We start from the raw sequence: 16,030 nt of genomic DNA on the forward strand, positions 1-16,030 counted from the left end.
CTCAACCAAACAAAGATAGAAGTGTATTCGATTCGTGTGGTCATGCATGTGAGCACTTGAGAGTGTTCGTGCTAGCCTAGTGGGGAGACGACCGCCCGGCTGCAAGCACTTCCATGCCACAAGCGCTGCCTTGGCGCAGAGATCGGAGTATCTTTCTTTGTCTCGTTCTTGGTGCTGGTCTCACGGCCCAACGCCCTCCACTTTTAGAGTTTCGCTCTTCGCGATCCGCCTGCATCTCATGGCTTCCAGGGCAAACACCGCTGGGCTGAACGGTGCCGAGCAATGGTCTATAATACAACGCTGCCTTTTTGGAATTAGCATTGATATCGCCGGCGTCACGACATGATGTAATTAGAACCGACGGTGGATAGTGCGAAGTCTCCTTTGCAGGATATTAATCCAATGTATGATGGTCACCGCGTGGCCACAACCGCACGAGTACGCGTACGTTCGGAAATAGGCTCTACTTTGCGTATGATCGACTTCAAAACAAATACTAGTCACCATGCTCAGAAGGACGCCCACCTCGCAATGTGATGCTTTTTTTCAGGATGCTCAACACTAGTCTATGTCAAAGATGAGAGTTGATCACACATGAGTTTCTCGTACAGAATGGCCTAATGCGGTGTGCCCAAATTGCCGTGACCCTGGCATCCTTGGAAAAGGCAATCCGCCTGCGCCTGACCATGAAATTCGGTGGCTTATCTAAACACCAATTGAGATGGGTGCCATCTACGTTTATAAAAGAGAAGCATCGTATAAGCGGCAAAGCTTGCTACCCAGGCACGCTCGAAGCTTGCTACAAAGTCCCTGTTTCTTAGAAATGTCGTGGGAATAGGGTTTGACAGCGGTGGCCGAGCGCGATGTCAATATAATTCTGGATGACGTTCGGCCAAGGCATAGTTATACGACCCTGGCTGGGTACACATCCGCAATAAGCAAGATACAGATCGTATACAGTAGGGTGGCTATACATCGGATCTTTGACAAGCGGAAGCTAGAGAGCAAATCATGCATCACATCCTTGCGAGGGGCCCGAGTACCTAGGTCAGTGTTTCACAACAAATCGCAACCCAATCTTCCTCACCATCTGCGAGCTCTACGCTGACATGGATGGCTGTTTGCGCCTAATCATCCCCCTTCGACCGATCCTTCTGCACATCGTCCATTGCCAATGAGTATCAACCAAAGATTCGGGATGTTAATCTCGATCTTGACGGCGGATCATGGCAAGTCCGCTCAGGGTAACATTAGCTGCACCTTGGCATCTCAAGTCGGGGAGGGCAGGCTGATTGAATTCATCCATATTTCAAGCCCTTCATGAAGTCCTCCTACAACAGCGGAATACTCGTCGAAGGTCGTCGGGAGAAAACGTGGTCGGGATTATCCGTCTGACGTCGACACGTCTTTTTTTGATCTGCCGCAAATCCCGCCCGCCATGCGTGTGTCAGAAACACGCCGCGCTTTGTGTAAGGCTGTCTCGGCTACCAGGTTTGCCAAAACCTTATTTGTAGGCCCAGCGCCCAAGGCTTCAAGACTCGCGGGTGACCTCGTTACGGAAAGCCGGTCTCGAAAGTTAGGCATTATCCAGCCATTGACGAGTATAGCCGAGAATTTGTGACGTGACAGGTAAACTAGTCACGATACCAACATCCAGCATAAGCATGGCCGGATCTCCCGAAAGTCGGCACATGCTCCACTCGGTATCGCTCCTGTTTGCTACACCATTCTCCGCTATTGAAGCACCTGAGATGCGAGTGAAAATGTTATTCCCTTTAGATCTTTGAAAATTCTGATGATGCCTTGGTGCAGAATACGCGTTCCCGAGCCCAATAGCCGGGGCCAGGCATGGTTTTGCAGTCGACCAGCAATCCCTAACATTCAGAAGCCCACAAGACGCCTTCGGACCGGCTTATGCGTGTTGGTTGTCAGGCTTCTCTAGATCGAGAGCCAAACGAGTAGCAGTCCAACCCACTGTCTGCGTTCCTCCCGGTGCTTGAGCTTGGCGGCAGATCATGGATGGGCTTCGCTGTTGTCCTTTGAGCAATCGACTTCAATCTCAACTCGGTAATTCGGAATGAAATGTGTAGCGAAAATTCGGTCAGAACCAGAAGCCCTTTTTGAAAAGTCGACGTTCACCGTGCAAGAGAATTCCATACAGTTCATCTCAAATTAATTTCCTAGTATGGAGGGGATCTCGATGTTCATTTTGCAGGTCATAGAAGCTTCTCCTTGCCCCTACAATTGTGTGCAACTTTTGAGGCTTCCCAGGGCAACGGTGTGAACTCGACAGGAGCCGCTCCATCGTCTCCTCAGCCCTATCTCCAAGCGACAAATGCACGGTTCGTTTTCGATAAAGAGCTGGGGTTTGTCACTTTCACAACACTCTTTTTTAAAATTAAATTTCCTGATTGCGTGGGTGATATGTTGTGCGAGAGAGTGGAGGTGCTACTGAACAGATGTGCATTCCTGGATATTTCAGTAATTACCGAACACGTACGCTCAACTTAATTCGCGTGTCGTGGCACTGGTCGACGATTCATTCACTTCCGTTTTCGCTCTACGCTGTGAAGACTACTATCACAAATACTTTCCAGTACATAATTCAATGGGTGGATATTGCTATAAAGTCTTATGTTGACAAAGCTTTGTTCCTACTTCGAATCCCGGAAGCAATTCGCGGACCTGGCACACTCTGAAAGAAACGCAAGTGGGAAATTGGAACCTTGGTAACAACTAGGGTTAGGGTCAAAAAAAAATCCGGTAGCAATACAGGCACTTCATTGCCCAGCCAGCCTATATACACAAACGTTGTGCTCCAATCGCCAGTTGGAGGCTAGTGATGCGGGTTCGAACGACAGAACGACAGTGAGACAGTCGAAGCATCATTATGGTGATGACAAATGCAGGGCCGATCCTACGCTGGATCATTCGAATGCATGTGTTGGTTCCAAGCCCCATCCTGCGCTCTGCAAGTGTGCGGCGTAGCACATAGTCTAAACTACTAATTGGCCCGCGGCCCCCACGCCCAACCATGAAATTGTTCTAGGCTGCCAGGACAAACTTCAGCTGTGGCGCCGCCAAGTCCCGCCGATGGATGCATTCTCACTAACAACTAGACCAACTGCCTCAAGCCTGCTAGCTCTCTGGCATCCCTCCCCCTTAGAACATTGAATATCACGCTTATCTCCCTCCTCGGCAATGTTCCTCCCCGCATCCTCATTCATGACTTATTGCTCGTAGACGGTGAGGCGATAATACTGCTTTGGGATTCATCAGCGGGCTGTCCTCCACAAAATCTCACCAACGTGTCCTGAGGATCTGCGGTGCAACCGACCGATGAGGCTCAGCTGAAAATCCCCCCCTGTCCAAGCCTCAACACCTGGGGTTGTTAGCGCTTACTTGACGTGCAGCCTGCCGACATGACCAATTTGTTTCTGTGACGTCGAGTCTGCTGCTTCGAAGAAGTCTGCCTTCATTTATTCTTCTCTCCTACCTCAATCTGCTTCATGCATCTTTTGCGCGACATTCTGAGACGCATCGCTGCCTCCCGAGGTCAGAATAGAGGGACAAAAGGCCAACAACCCCTCCGCGAGCAAAGACAATGGGGATAATGCCTCCACCATCGGGCGTCGCCACGCCAGCCTGTACTGAGGGCAAACGCCATCACCGTGGACGCTCTTATGGAAGACATCTCAGCCGTCCAGATGCGGCGGATCGCAGATCCACGTCGTCTCGTGGCAGCAGTAGAAGTAATACGTCCGCCCCAGGCGCAACCAAGCCTCCTTCCCTGGAGCCCAGTATTCGAAGAGCGCTCAGCAGACTCTATGACCACTTGAAGGGAACGGAGAAGACTCTTTCTGCAGCAGATCTTGAGTTCTTCCTGCGAGAGATGCAAAACGACCGCGACAAACCCTATTTAAAGAACGTACGTTCTGGGACCACGTATTCCTTCCCGGAATTCTGCGACTTCTGGTATGAACACGCCAGCCACTCGAAAGGCCCCATCGAGAAATTGGACCTCGATAAACCCATGTCGAATTACTACATCAACAGCAGCCATAATACTTACATTGGCGACGGGGATCAGGTCAGCGGGCCGGTATCAACGGAACAATATCGAAAGGCGAGTTGCACTCTCACGAAGATTCTGCAAAGCTGGGGTTCATATGGGATGAGCTTAGCTAACGCATGGGGAAACACAGGTCATCAAGCGAGGATGCAGATGCGTAGAGATTGACGTCTGGAACTCTCCGCACCTCAACGAGACTCCTCGTAGCCCCCGGGCCCTTCGACAACAAAGAGGCCCAATTGGACAACATTGGTCGTTGGATTCACTGCTGTCGTGGATGAAAATGCGATTCCAGAACGGAGCTGGGGCTGACAGAAGGCAGTCCTTCAAGAAGCCGTTGGTGAGAGTCCGGGCGCTTTCGGATGCGGATTGGGACGAGAAGCTCGAGCACGAACCACGGGTGTGCCACTGTCTCCCGACTCCCATAGCGGGAGATCTCAGTGCGCGCACTGGTTTACCTTTCAGACTCGTGTGCAGGGCGATCAAGGCTGTGGCATTCGAACAGACCGACCTGCCACTCATCATCAGCTTGGAAAATCACACGACTGGTTCACAACAAGAGGAAATGGTGAAGATCATGAAGGATGAATGGCAAGGGCTCCTCCTGGAAGACTCTCTCCCAGGTTGCGATCCTGAGACGCAACAACCTAATGTCAGGGACCTGAGAGGGAAAATACTCATCAAAGGGAGGAAGAAAGCGCAGAAGAACGTCACCGCCAAGTCCAACCTGAAGTGTGAGGTCAAGTCAATACGAAGCGAGGCGTACAGCTCTATATCCTCAAAATTCAGCACAACGAAGGCGCACGAATACTACCACACGACATCACAGACTACCTCACCTCCGAAGAAGCAGAAGGTAAAGGGTGAAAAGATCCTCGACGCGCTTGACAAGCTGGCCATATACACGTTCAGCCCGGGTCCCTTCAAGTCTTTCAACTCAAGAGACGCCGATAAGCCAGCCCACATCTTCAGCTTCGGCGAGGAAAAGTTGAAGGCACTCCATAGGACCAAACACAAGGACATCTTCCAGCACAACAAGAAATACCTAGCAAGAACGTTCCCAGAGAGCCTCTCGGCTTTTCTCTCGACCAATCCCAACCTCCCAACTTTGTTCTGGCGAAAAGGTGTCCAGATGGTCGCGCTCAACTGGCAGTACTGGGACACAGCGATGCATCTCAACGACGCCATGTTCGAAGATAGTAATGGCTGGGTCCTCAAGCCCCGAGAATATCAGTCCGACTCTGCAGCAACTTGCCAGGCCCAAGTCAAAGAAAAGAAGAAGATTTCCTTGTGCATCACCATCCTGGGAGGACAGCACATCCCGACCCCTCGAGTTCTCGACGCCGAGGAGTCAAATGAGAAAGCTAGCACCGATGACTCTGATGTGAGGGCGATCCCTGTGGTGGACGACAACGATTTCCGGCCCAAAGTCAAATGCTACCTACACGTTGAGAGTCACAGGGAGAGAAACCCCATGAAGAAGATGAGCGAGGAAGAAATCTGCAAGGAGACCAAGTCCGCCGAGACCAGAAATCCCACATGGCCGGAACATGAATCGAAGTTGGAATTCCCGACAGTGAGCCACGTAGTCGAGAAGTTGAGCTTCGTAAGGTACGTGGACATCCCTAGCAGCGCACCTCTTGACCAACCCCCCGCCCAAGGCAGCAGATACTAATCCTCGACTGTAGGTTCCGGGTCGAACACTGTGGCCTCATCAGAGATCAGCGCACCGCATGGGCATGCATCCGCCTCGACAGGCTGCAAGAGGGGTACAGGCTCATCAATCTCAAGGATCCCGGTGGTGGCTCAACCGACGGTATGCTTCTGGTGAATGTCCAGAAGACCATTCATCATGAGCCCCCCAGACCGCTGTCGTTCAGGGCTAAGACCTGGAATGCCTGTAAGAAAGGGGGTGAGGAGGTAACGCGTTTGGGCTCGCGATGGCCGTGCTTTGGTAACAGTGGGATGTGATTGGAAGATTAGTGCATCCTCAGGCACGATACCCCGAATCTCAGAATTTTCACGGCGTGAAACGGTGGATGTGTCGACAGACAGGGCATGATTTAAATAGCGAGCGTTTGTCAAATGATACATTGTGGTTTCTGGCGCACCAGACTTGGCTACAGAGGAAAATGGTTGCAACCACACCTCTGCGCGTGGATTTGATGCTTATAGCCAGAGATATCAACTACCACTTCCAAGAACGCTTTGTGTGGAATGGGGACCAACGGAGCAAAAGCCGCCGTGCCCTACGACTTTCTCGCATTGGTGGACAGGTCCAGCTACTAAGCTTCGTAAATCTCACTCTTCAGATATCAACCTCTTGATTTTGCTTTTGTATTGGTCTGTCGTGAACGCAGTATTAAGGTTTGATACACCCCTTATGAAACATGGAAGGTCTAACTCTATATGATATTAAGTTTTTCAGTTTCTATGATTCTATTCTATGTGTCTTGGCGCTCCGCAAAGCATCCAACATATCATACAGTGAAAAGTTCAACGTCCCACTTTGGTTCAAGTAATCACTTGCCCCCAGCCATGGCTTCAGCCATCCTAGTTGCCTCCTGCGCGAACCTAGTCTTGCTCCTGATGATATGTCCCCATTTGTAGAAGCACAAGAGACAAGGGACGAAAACAACTGACATGAACCCCGGAACTGACGAGGCCCAGTGGATGCCTAGTGAGTTGTACATGCTACTCGTAAACAAGGGGAACACCGCAGCTGCCACGGATCTGCAGACGGTTGATGCAGCCAACGCGCTAGCCGCATATCCCAAGTAGGTATCGACGATGTAGTTGGTCAAGGACATGTAAAGAAGGACCATTCCGAAGCCTGTGAAAACACCCGCGCTGACTGAGATGAGCCAGAATGTGGAGGGATCATTCGTCCAGGCAAACCAGAACAGGCCGATGGGCAGTGCAATGGAGCCCAGCATCGCTGGTGGAAGACGATCCTCAGGAGATGCTCTTCCGTTGTTCCTAGCGAGGATCTTGGCGTAACGTTGCTGGTCGAACAGGGCGGCGTAGAAGAGCGCAATGACAATGCCCAGCGCGACAGCCAAGAATGGCAGAGAAGCGACACCCTGGCGCCATCCGCGAACTTGTTGGAACACGATGGGGTAGGCCGCGAACAAAAGAAACATGGTTGCTTGGACCACGGAGAGAAATATGCTGAGCAGCATGACGATGGGTTCGAAAATAAGAAGGAGCCAAGGCCGGAGAGCGCCAACCTTGAGCTGGGTCATGACGGTCTTCTGCTCGCCGACACCGTCGACTAGATGCGGCTTATCAAGAATGGCCTCCATTTTTGCAGCCCGAAGACGAAGCAGAGTGGGGGCATATGTTTCGGGGAAGGTGAATGTCATGGCGATCCATGTGGGTGCGGCAAGAGCAGCGATAAATATGGCCAACGAGCGCCAGCCGAAAGCGGCGTCGAGGAAACCGCAGAAGATGGGGCCGAGCATTTGGCCCATGAGACCGGCTAATGTGAAGAGGGCGAGGACAAATCCACGCTCGTCTGCTCGGAACATGTCGGCAATGACGGCAGGGGCAACCGCCTGGGTGAAGGACCCAGCGATACCTCCGAGGAATCGAGCGCCGATGAGCAGTGGGGCTGAGTTTAGCAGTCCAATGACGCCCGAGAGGACAACAAAGGCAGCATACGTCCAGATATAAAGTCCCTTTCGACCGTAAACCTCGCTCATAGGGGAGAGGGCGAGGGCACCGATAGCGAAGCCGAGAACAAAGGCTGATGTGAGCAAGAGGGCGACGGTATCATTGACGTCAAAGTCGGTCTTGATATCCCGGGTTCCTGTGAGTGTTGGTCAGCTCCATGCCGATATGGGCAGACAAACCACGAATACTAACCTTGGGAAAACCCAGACGAGGCAATCGAGACAGTCCACACAGCGATAGCCAGGATCATAGCGTTAAGCCACTTCTTGCCCTTGGAAAAGTTCAACGGGTTGGCTGGATCATTTTCTGTCCATGAGACCAGATAAGGCTCATCGACCGTTCCCTCACCAGGGAAGTCGTACATCAACACCTCCTTTGTGACGAGCCCACCTGCTTTGTCGGCCTGTTGGAGTTGCTCATCGGTGAGGGGCTCTCTCGGTATCTTGTAGGCAAACTTTTCGGGGTCGATCGATTCGTGGTACCAGCTCCTATCACTTCCCCCCGAAGCACGGCTGACGAACGACTTTCTCTTCTCCACAGCAAAGTTCCCTTCCCAAATCGGTGCGGAATCCTCCTCGTAGTCCCTCAGCACGCTTTGCATCCATGTTGCCCGGTTGCCGTATCTGGACTTTCGGTTCTGTAATTGCCCTGTCCACTGGTCGGGAGCCCGTTGGCTCTGAGGAAGGAGGCCATCGCCAACATAAAGACTCATCCGTGAGGCCAATGCCTCGGCATCAAAGGTACTGGTCCACCGTTGAGTATTTCGAAATTGCCCGGGCCAGGCGGCTTCATCTTGGTGCTGCTGCTGCGGCTGTTGGAATGGAGACGGCCACATTGTGACTCTGTTGGCACGCCTTTCCGGCATACGAGATTGTCTGCGAGCATCTCGGGCCGCGGAGGCGGGATGGAGAGACATGCTGGTGGTTTATCTTCCTTGCAGTCTTCGAGTATGACGAATGGATTGTGTTGAAGGGTAAAGGAAGGGGCTCCGGCTGATACCAGGCGTAGGGGTAGGCAAGAACGAGCCGGGTATCTACGTCCAGACACGCATGTGTGAGAGAAAGGCGTGCAGATGCAGTATGGAAAAGTCAATAAAGTTCAATACTGATGAACGGCTATGCCAGCATAAAGAGAAGAAGTTTAGAAAACGCGACGAGTCAACGCCAAAGAATCATACAGAAGAAAGAAGCATACAACATGCAAGACTCAGGTCAATGAGACGTGACGAAGTTTTGCAGACGCCAGCCTCATCATCATTACATTGCCACAGAGATTCGTGGCTCTTAAGGGGGGGCCATCGGATGCGCAGTACGGGTCTGGCCGCGCGGGTGGGTTTCCTGGCCAGTGACGCGCATCAGAGATATTACTGTGATGGAGACCAAATCCACAAGCAGTGGGGCTCTCGGCCAAGAGCACTGTTTCTAAATTCCTCCCAGTCATCTGAAGGAGGCCTGTCAGGCGTCCCGGCGTCCTGCCACTCGGGACTTGTGTGCAGGGTGCTCCACTTCTGGAGCCGTTGATATACCGGGCGAGGACTAGCATCATTCCCGCCTTCTGCCCAGGCCGTCCGAAGGGGACAACCGCGATGTTAGTGGAGATGCAGAGGGTCCCGTGTGGGTACTGTAGATCACCGCAGCACGAGAGATGTGTTGTGATTGGCTGTGTCTCCGGTAAACCTGCCATGAATACGTAGACATTTGAGACAGCCGGACCCGCTTAGCTAACATGAGGCTCAGTCAAGCAAGGTTTAGTCAAGGTTCTGTCACTGCACAGCACAGATCACCGGTTGGGATTTAGGTATAAAGGGGGGATCGGCAGCATGGTCCGGGGAGATTCAGCGGCTGACTCGAAACCAGGATCGCTCTATTCGGGGCTGATAATGCCTGTCGTCCGACATTTGGTTCTATACTGGATGTCCCAAAGGCGAATATACCGCCGGTGCAGCTGGCGTCATCAGATAAAGGACGAACGGTGAGGTGGCAAGTTCGTCTCTTGACGATGCTTTGACATTCTCGAAAGCCTATTAGTGCATGCTGCGGAAACGGACGGTTCGAACCTTAAAGCTCGCCGACAGACTATTCCCCTATTAGCAGAAACTTTCGAACCTCAAGATGAGGCTCTTCATGATCAGCCCTATGCTAATTTCTAGATCGGTCGCCTAAAAGCCCACGAGGATTTCTAGCCCCGGCGATGTGGGTAGAAAATTTAATTGACACAAGCATGGATCGACGAAACGCCCAGCTCTGGCAACAGGGGACCAAAAGCATAAAAATTGGAAATAGCCGACACAGCGGTTCTCGGGCTGTCATTCGTCAACCCGTATCGTGTGTGGGCCGCGGGCTGAGTGCTTGCGTACGCGCATGCAATCGTGGCAGCAGCTCGTCAGCACAACAGCACACCCCGGTGGATCTACTTCAGGATGGCCCCTGATATTGAGTGGGGCTGGGGGCAGTGGCTGTTCCGAACAGCAGGGCGCGAACATGATAAAGAGGGCTTCACCCCTAATCTATAAATTTCCTTGGCTTTCACTTGTCCGATGTTTGTTCAATTGTTTCTTGCACCTGCTGGCCCCAAAATTCGGCCTCGCAAAGCAACAAATTTCGAAACACGAGCATGGTCAGAAGAGGGCCACTGGGAGAAATTTGTTCCTGGACGCGTGTGCGGCGGTTGCTGGCGCCCCTTCCGCTCGAACCCCCTTTTAGCGACTGAAACATCGGTAGCCAAGCTCTCAGGCGTTCTAGTTCGTGGCCAGGCCGATGTTGTCCACACAAGCGGCAACATCACCAGGTATCCAATCAGAGGCAAGTGGAGATGCCGAAGGTGTTAGAGATTCAGTCTCTGCTATCGAGAAACTTGTTAGCCCAGAACCAGGAAAAGAAACAACAAATTATGCCAAGTCTGTGATCACTATGGGCAAGACTCCAACACCATTTCTCAGGCGGCCAGCCGATCTTGATCATTATGGATTGTTTGAATTAAATGAACATCGAGACATCAGATTCTGCGTGCTCGCTTCAAATTCTACGGCTGGTTGGGAATCCTGATCAACGATCCCATGTGATTCGCGTGTCCGAGGCCCTAACAGCTCCGCCAGCTCGCGAACCTGTTTTCTGAGTCACCATGTCATGCCTAAAGACAAGCAACGATTGGGGTGATTCTTTGATCATAGCTCATAGACATTACTGACAAGTCCGCCGAGTATTTGGTCCTATCCAGCTCCTACACGCGGTCGTATGCTACTGGTTTTGGCATCAGAAAGCATTTGGTTACGCATCCGTTGTGGCTTACGTTTCCAATTATACCATGCCGCGATGTGAACCAAAAATACCAACAATTCACTGTTGATGAGAATGCATTTGCTTTGCCTATCCGCCTTGTCCTTCTGGAAAAGGCCGTATCGCTGGAGGACGGTCTGGTGACAGAAGGCAGCACTCTCTGCTCCAGACCCTATTCAACACCCTAATAAATGAAGTCGCTTTCGGATAATCGATTGTCATATGACATGCATGCTAGGTCAAGATAGACTTTGGTGCCAACGACCGCGGAAAGGAATTAGTGTATCGTTTCCCGCCTGTGTCATCTCCTAGCATGTTTTTTCCCGTCCCAAAAGTCTACCCGTCTCTACAAAAGTGAGCACAAAACCAGCGACCTTTTACCCCACGGAAATATCTTGAGTAATATTCCCTGTTCTGAAAGCCATCTAACGTCTCTTGGAGTTTCCACATGTGCATCTCCACGCCTCGCCTCGGCTTGATGGTGAATGCTGCGATCTCATCTAGGTGAGGTAGAACCCTGCCTTAAAATAGCAATGCAGGACATTGTAAAGTTCCCTAGTGGTGTCCTACAAATGCAACATGGAAACGAATTGACGAGATGCAGCGCTGGAGCTAGCTTCTTCTCAGGTCATCTGACGTAGTTCTTTGTAGAGGAGACTTCGCGAGACACAGCCGCTATTGGTTTGACCCATCCCACATAGGGATAGACCACCTGGACACGTATAGTATGACAAGCCCTCCGCCGTTGCATGTTCTGCACTTTGCTAAAGCAGGAATGCAAAGCGCTTGCTCCCGTGCGCGAGCCGCTGCTCCGCTCCCGAGGCCAGCGCCATTAGGGCAGAAAACGTGGCCTGTCGTCGCACCATGGAACGGCTTCCGCAGACCATGTTCATTTAGAGTCATTCAGGTTGGCTAGAATTGTCAGACTTCATTTATTTCACTCTTCTCATTGGCCTTTGGATCATCTAGATGTGCTCTGTGGTCTGCTCGGTCTGAGTAACGCGGCTACACCTTGACTTCGACTAAACACCTCGCGGGTGATACTGCCAAACCAAAGTTTTCATGTGACCAGAGCTGTGTGACCAGGCTTTCGGGAGGGTGTTGATTGATTCCTGCTCCAGAAATTATTCTGTGTCACTCCTGAGGTTGAAGTCGCCTATAGAGAACGCTCACTCGATTACCGCCCCGTCTTCATTATTCACGTGTCTTTCGGCATTTCAGTACCGAGAGAGGTAGACGCAGACCAATTGGGAAGGCTCTGCGGTCTTTCGTTAACACGCTGAGCCCAGTTAGGAATGGATCGGCTGCGGCATAAGTGCCTTCTGTCAATCATTCACTCGTTTCACGCTGTCTTTTTTGAATACCTCTTGGTTCCATCGCAATATCTCATGCAACCTCCACAAAGTTTCCGACATTGATCCAGACAGCTGGCTGCGTTTGTCCATATGCAGAAGCCGTTCAGGGAACTTTTGAGTCAAAAATGGTGCCTAGTCATAGTAGGTAGTGTCTAGGATTTCTCATTTGCGCCGGATATTCCACTCCCGTAAATCATAACGATGACTTGGGCTACGTTTGACAAGTTTTACTTGGTCGATACCATCGAAATTTGAGTGTTTGACGAGATTTAATCTCCGATCGATTCATGTCTCAGCAAAATGGTAGTAGCTTTCTCGGACAAATGTTTTCTATGTACGAGTACGCGTTTAGTTTCACTGTCGACACTTCCCACTGAGGTTCTGAAACTTGTGGTTCAAAATGGGATCGTAAACGAGGGTCACTTCCAAAGACTAGCTCACTACGCAAGATGTGATGAAGAGGATACCTTGATTGTCGAAGACTACTCAAATCTCAATAGGCAAAGCTACGGAGCACTTGAGTTAGTATACCTCTCAGCGTTCCGCGTCCTACCTCAGAAACTGCTTCTTCACTTTGCTTTGCCTTGCCTCGACATCCACAACGTTCATCTACACAAGATTTCAGTCGACACTTGTTTTGCCCTTCCATATGGCGTCTCTTGTAAAGTCTGTGTGAATGACTACGGCGCTCTCTTACCTCATCCTTGTCGCACCCTCTTCATGACAATCTCAGGGCCCTGATTGGGGTAGAACTTTCAACAACATGGACGTTGCGAAAGATTCTGACCTAAGTCTCATCACAATGCTATCTTGTCTCGTCGGATCTTCGCTCGGGTTTCTCTTGATACGAGTCCCCTGTCAGGTGCTGAAGCGACACGACTTGTGGTGGAATGATCTTATTCTAGTCGCATCGTGGGTTGGTCTTGACCTATTGCTTCTCAGAATCTAGGGGAGAGCAAAGGCCATTTCTAATACTCACGTGGACAGGTTCTACTCCTAGCCAATTTCATATCGGTCAAGTTGGCCCTTGACATTATTTCCGGTGCCGCCGAGATCGACTTTCCCGATCAGACCCGGCTTGAATTTCTCGGAGGCTTAGCGAGGCTGTGCGCCGAGGTCGCCACCGCCCTCTCTAAAACATCTTACGGCCTGGCGCTTTTGCGCCTGATGAGTGTCCAAAAAGATGTGTCTCCACATCGCAAGCTCCGGTGGCTCATTTGGTTCCTTCTGGTCAGTGTGAACATCATATTATGGCCTGCAGCCCTGGTTCCGTTCATTAGATGCCGCCTTGGGCTATTATCTACCACGCCGGAAAGATGCTGGGGTTCAGAGTTAGATGTCGCCTTCGGTGTTGGCGGAAGTGGATACTCTGGTGCGTCTGACGTGGTGCTGGCTCTTCTACCACTTGAGACCATCTTGGGCAAATTACGGGGTCTGAAGAGGTTCGGCGTGCTATTCGCTATGAGTCTGGGGTTTGTTGCTGCAGCGGCGGCGTTTACCCAGTGCAGTCAGATCCCGAACATCGACGACACATTGCCTTGTGAGCTTTCTTTCTCTGCTTCCATCCTGAAGTGATAAGATTCTGACGTAACAGAACTAGTTACCGGGCCTGTCTCTGTCCTTTCCAACTTCGTGGAGTCGACATCGACCATCATAATGGCGGCGTCATTGCCGATACTGAGAGCGTATCCTCGCATTGGCGACGGAACAAGGATCAGCCATAGTAGGCAAACATCAAGAAGAGCGTCAACGCCTTTCTGGCATGACCGAGGGAGGCCGGAAGATATGATGACGAGACAGGAAGTTCCCAGGCGAGGACCCGCCACCGCGAATGATTTGGCTGTAAGACCAATGGCATCAACCACTCACTGTCATGGACATACATCGCCACATGAGCTGTCAGCCATGTCTCATGATGATCATAATGACAGTATTGCGGAAAAGTCCTTGGGTTCTGAGGGATTACCGCGCTCGCAAACGAGAGATTCGAAAATGAGTCCATTTGGCCGCACCTGGAGCACTATATCATCCGCACTGCGCGATCTCGAGCCGATCTGGGCCCGTAGACAGAAAGAGGCCGCAACACTACAGTGGTCCCGACCTTATACGCCGAGTGTTTACAGTACTCAAACAGTGGATAATGGTAGCACCACCAGCTTAGCCATGGGATGGGACAGCAACCATATTGTCAGCCGCCTGAGTGATATTGTGGAGGAGTCATGGAAGGGCAGGAGTATACTCAAAACACCAGAACCAGCGGTCGTAATTCAACCCACACCGAGCAATGTTGCCCCTTACAGGGCCCCTTACAGGGGAGACAAAAGTGACTGGGATATCGAGAAAGGCTCCATGATTTAAAGAGTCGTAATTAGGTTCACTACACTGACGTACATACTAAAACTATTCATCTACATATATATGCATGGGCGGTCTAAATGGAAAAGTTGGGTATACCATGTAAACTGTCGTTTGAAAGGGAATTCTCTTTTTCAACAAGTGAATCCGCGGGGTACACGCCGCAGAAGGCTTCCAATATATACGTCTCTCCGCAGCCACTGTGGCTCAAATAATGAAGCCCCCGCCCCCCTTTCCGGTGGCCTAACTTACAATACTGAGCAGCGCCCCACAAACGCAAAGCGAGACATAGCCTTGGTTTCCATGTACCAGAATCCAATTACTAGGGAATCCAGACGTTTCACGGTTACTTAAGTATATATGGACAAAGACAGATAAGACCTGAGCAAATACGACATCGGGTATTCAGGAGGTTATCAAGTCAAATGCTTGTCTCAAAATAGAATTTTCCGCAGGGAATATATCTATGTATGGGATAACAACGAGTTGTGACAAGATCGCCTAGAACATGATAGAGAAGAAGAAGAAACAAAGAGAGGGGGGGGGGGACAGTACCCGAGGGCAGTAGGTCCGAGACGTAGACAAACCATTAACGCCTGGCAAGGAGACCCGAGCAGAATCAAGATGGCCATGGAGGCAGTCCAGAGACGACTGCATCGGGCATGTGATGCGAAGTCCCAGATCTTGACAGTGCCGATCGATAGATGCAATAACCCACAAACAACACGCAACACTTGTGATTGGCACCGGAATATGGCGGGTTCAACCTACAGTTGGACGACATGCCGCCATTCCTCTGGTGCATGGCCTCATGTGAAGGACTCGTCAGGCGGCGATGTCGTGTCAGACTCAATGGCAATGCACCCCAGCGTTGAAGCACGCTTCTTCACCAACAAGCACAGTGCCCGGTCCGTTCGACCTGGGACAGTCCGAACCATCAGCCAAAGCGCCGCCGCCGCGTCTTGTCTCTCTGGCTTCTCCGCTCCCGGTACAAGCTGCCGGCGCCCGTGGCGTCCAGAACAACGGCACCGTGCATTCCGGCCTTACCAACACACACCCTCACCCGTGGTCTGCTACGTGGGATTGTCCGCCTCGGACTGCTCCTTTCCCAGACGGTGTGCGCGTGTGCGGTGCCAGAGTGCGGTTCCCTGTCTGTTCCACTCGTCCCTTCGGGCTTGCACAGAAACCACAACCCAGCGGCAAGACGCAGCGACGATCAGGCTTCGGGGGAGACGTTTACCATTAAGCGAGACACATGCTGGTCCCACCGTGGAGCAGGGCGAACCACCGGAACGACG

The 16,030-nt window shown here is 51.5% G+C and overlaps 3 protein-coding genes across 3 annotated transcripts; 2 read left to right on the plus strand and 1 right to left on the minus strand.

The window, feature by feature from the left end:
- Positions 1–3,604: 3,604 nt before the first annotated feature.
- On the plus strand, positions 3,605–6,134 carry J7T55_001685 (phosphatidylinositol-specific phospholipase C; the record flags this gene model as incomplete). Its single annotated transcript, XM_053135688.1, has 4 exons — positions 3,605–4,090; positions 4,206–5,683; positions 5,761–5,972; positions 6,034–6,134. The coding sequence occupies 4 exons, from the start codon at positions 3,605–3,607 to the stop codon at positions 6,132–6,134; spliced, it is 2,277 nt and encodes a 758-aa protein (XP_052986622.1).
- A 460-nt stretch (positions 6,135–6,594) lies between these two features.
- J7T55_001686 (uncharacterized protein) lies at positions 6,595–8,582 on the minus strand (the record flags this gene model as incomplete). Its single annotated transcript, XM_053135689.1, has 2 exons — positions 6,595–7,883; positions 7,940–8,582. 2 exons carry the CDS (start codon positions 8,580–8,582, stop codon positions 6,595–6,597), a joined length of 1,932 nt encoding a protein of 643 aa, XP_052986623.1.
- A 4,597-nt stretch (positions 8,583–13,179) lies between these two features.
- On the plus strand, positions 13,180–14,735 carry J7T55_001687 (uncharacterized protein; the record flags this gene model as incomplete). Its single annotated transcript, XM_053135690.1, has 5 exons — positions 13,180–13,293; positions 13,365–13,917; positions 13,978–14,100; positions 14,189–14,219; positions 14,309–14,735. The coding sequence occupies 5 exons, from the start codon at positions 13,180–13,182 to the stop codon at positions 14,733–14,735; spliced, it is 1,248 nt and encodes a 415-aa protein (XP_052986624.1).
- Positions 14,736–16,030: the final 1,295 nt, after the last annotated feature.

Source organism: Diaporthe amygdali (genome assembly GCF_026229845.1).
Source record: "Diaporthe amygdali strain CAA958 chromosome Unknown NODE_58_length_245710_cov_65_198243, whole genome shotgun sequence".
Lineage (NCBI taxonomy): Eukaryota > Fungi > Ascomycota > Sordariomycetes > Diaporthales > Diaporthaceae > Diaporthe > Diaporthe amygdali.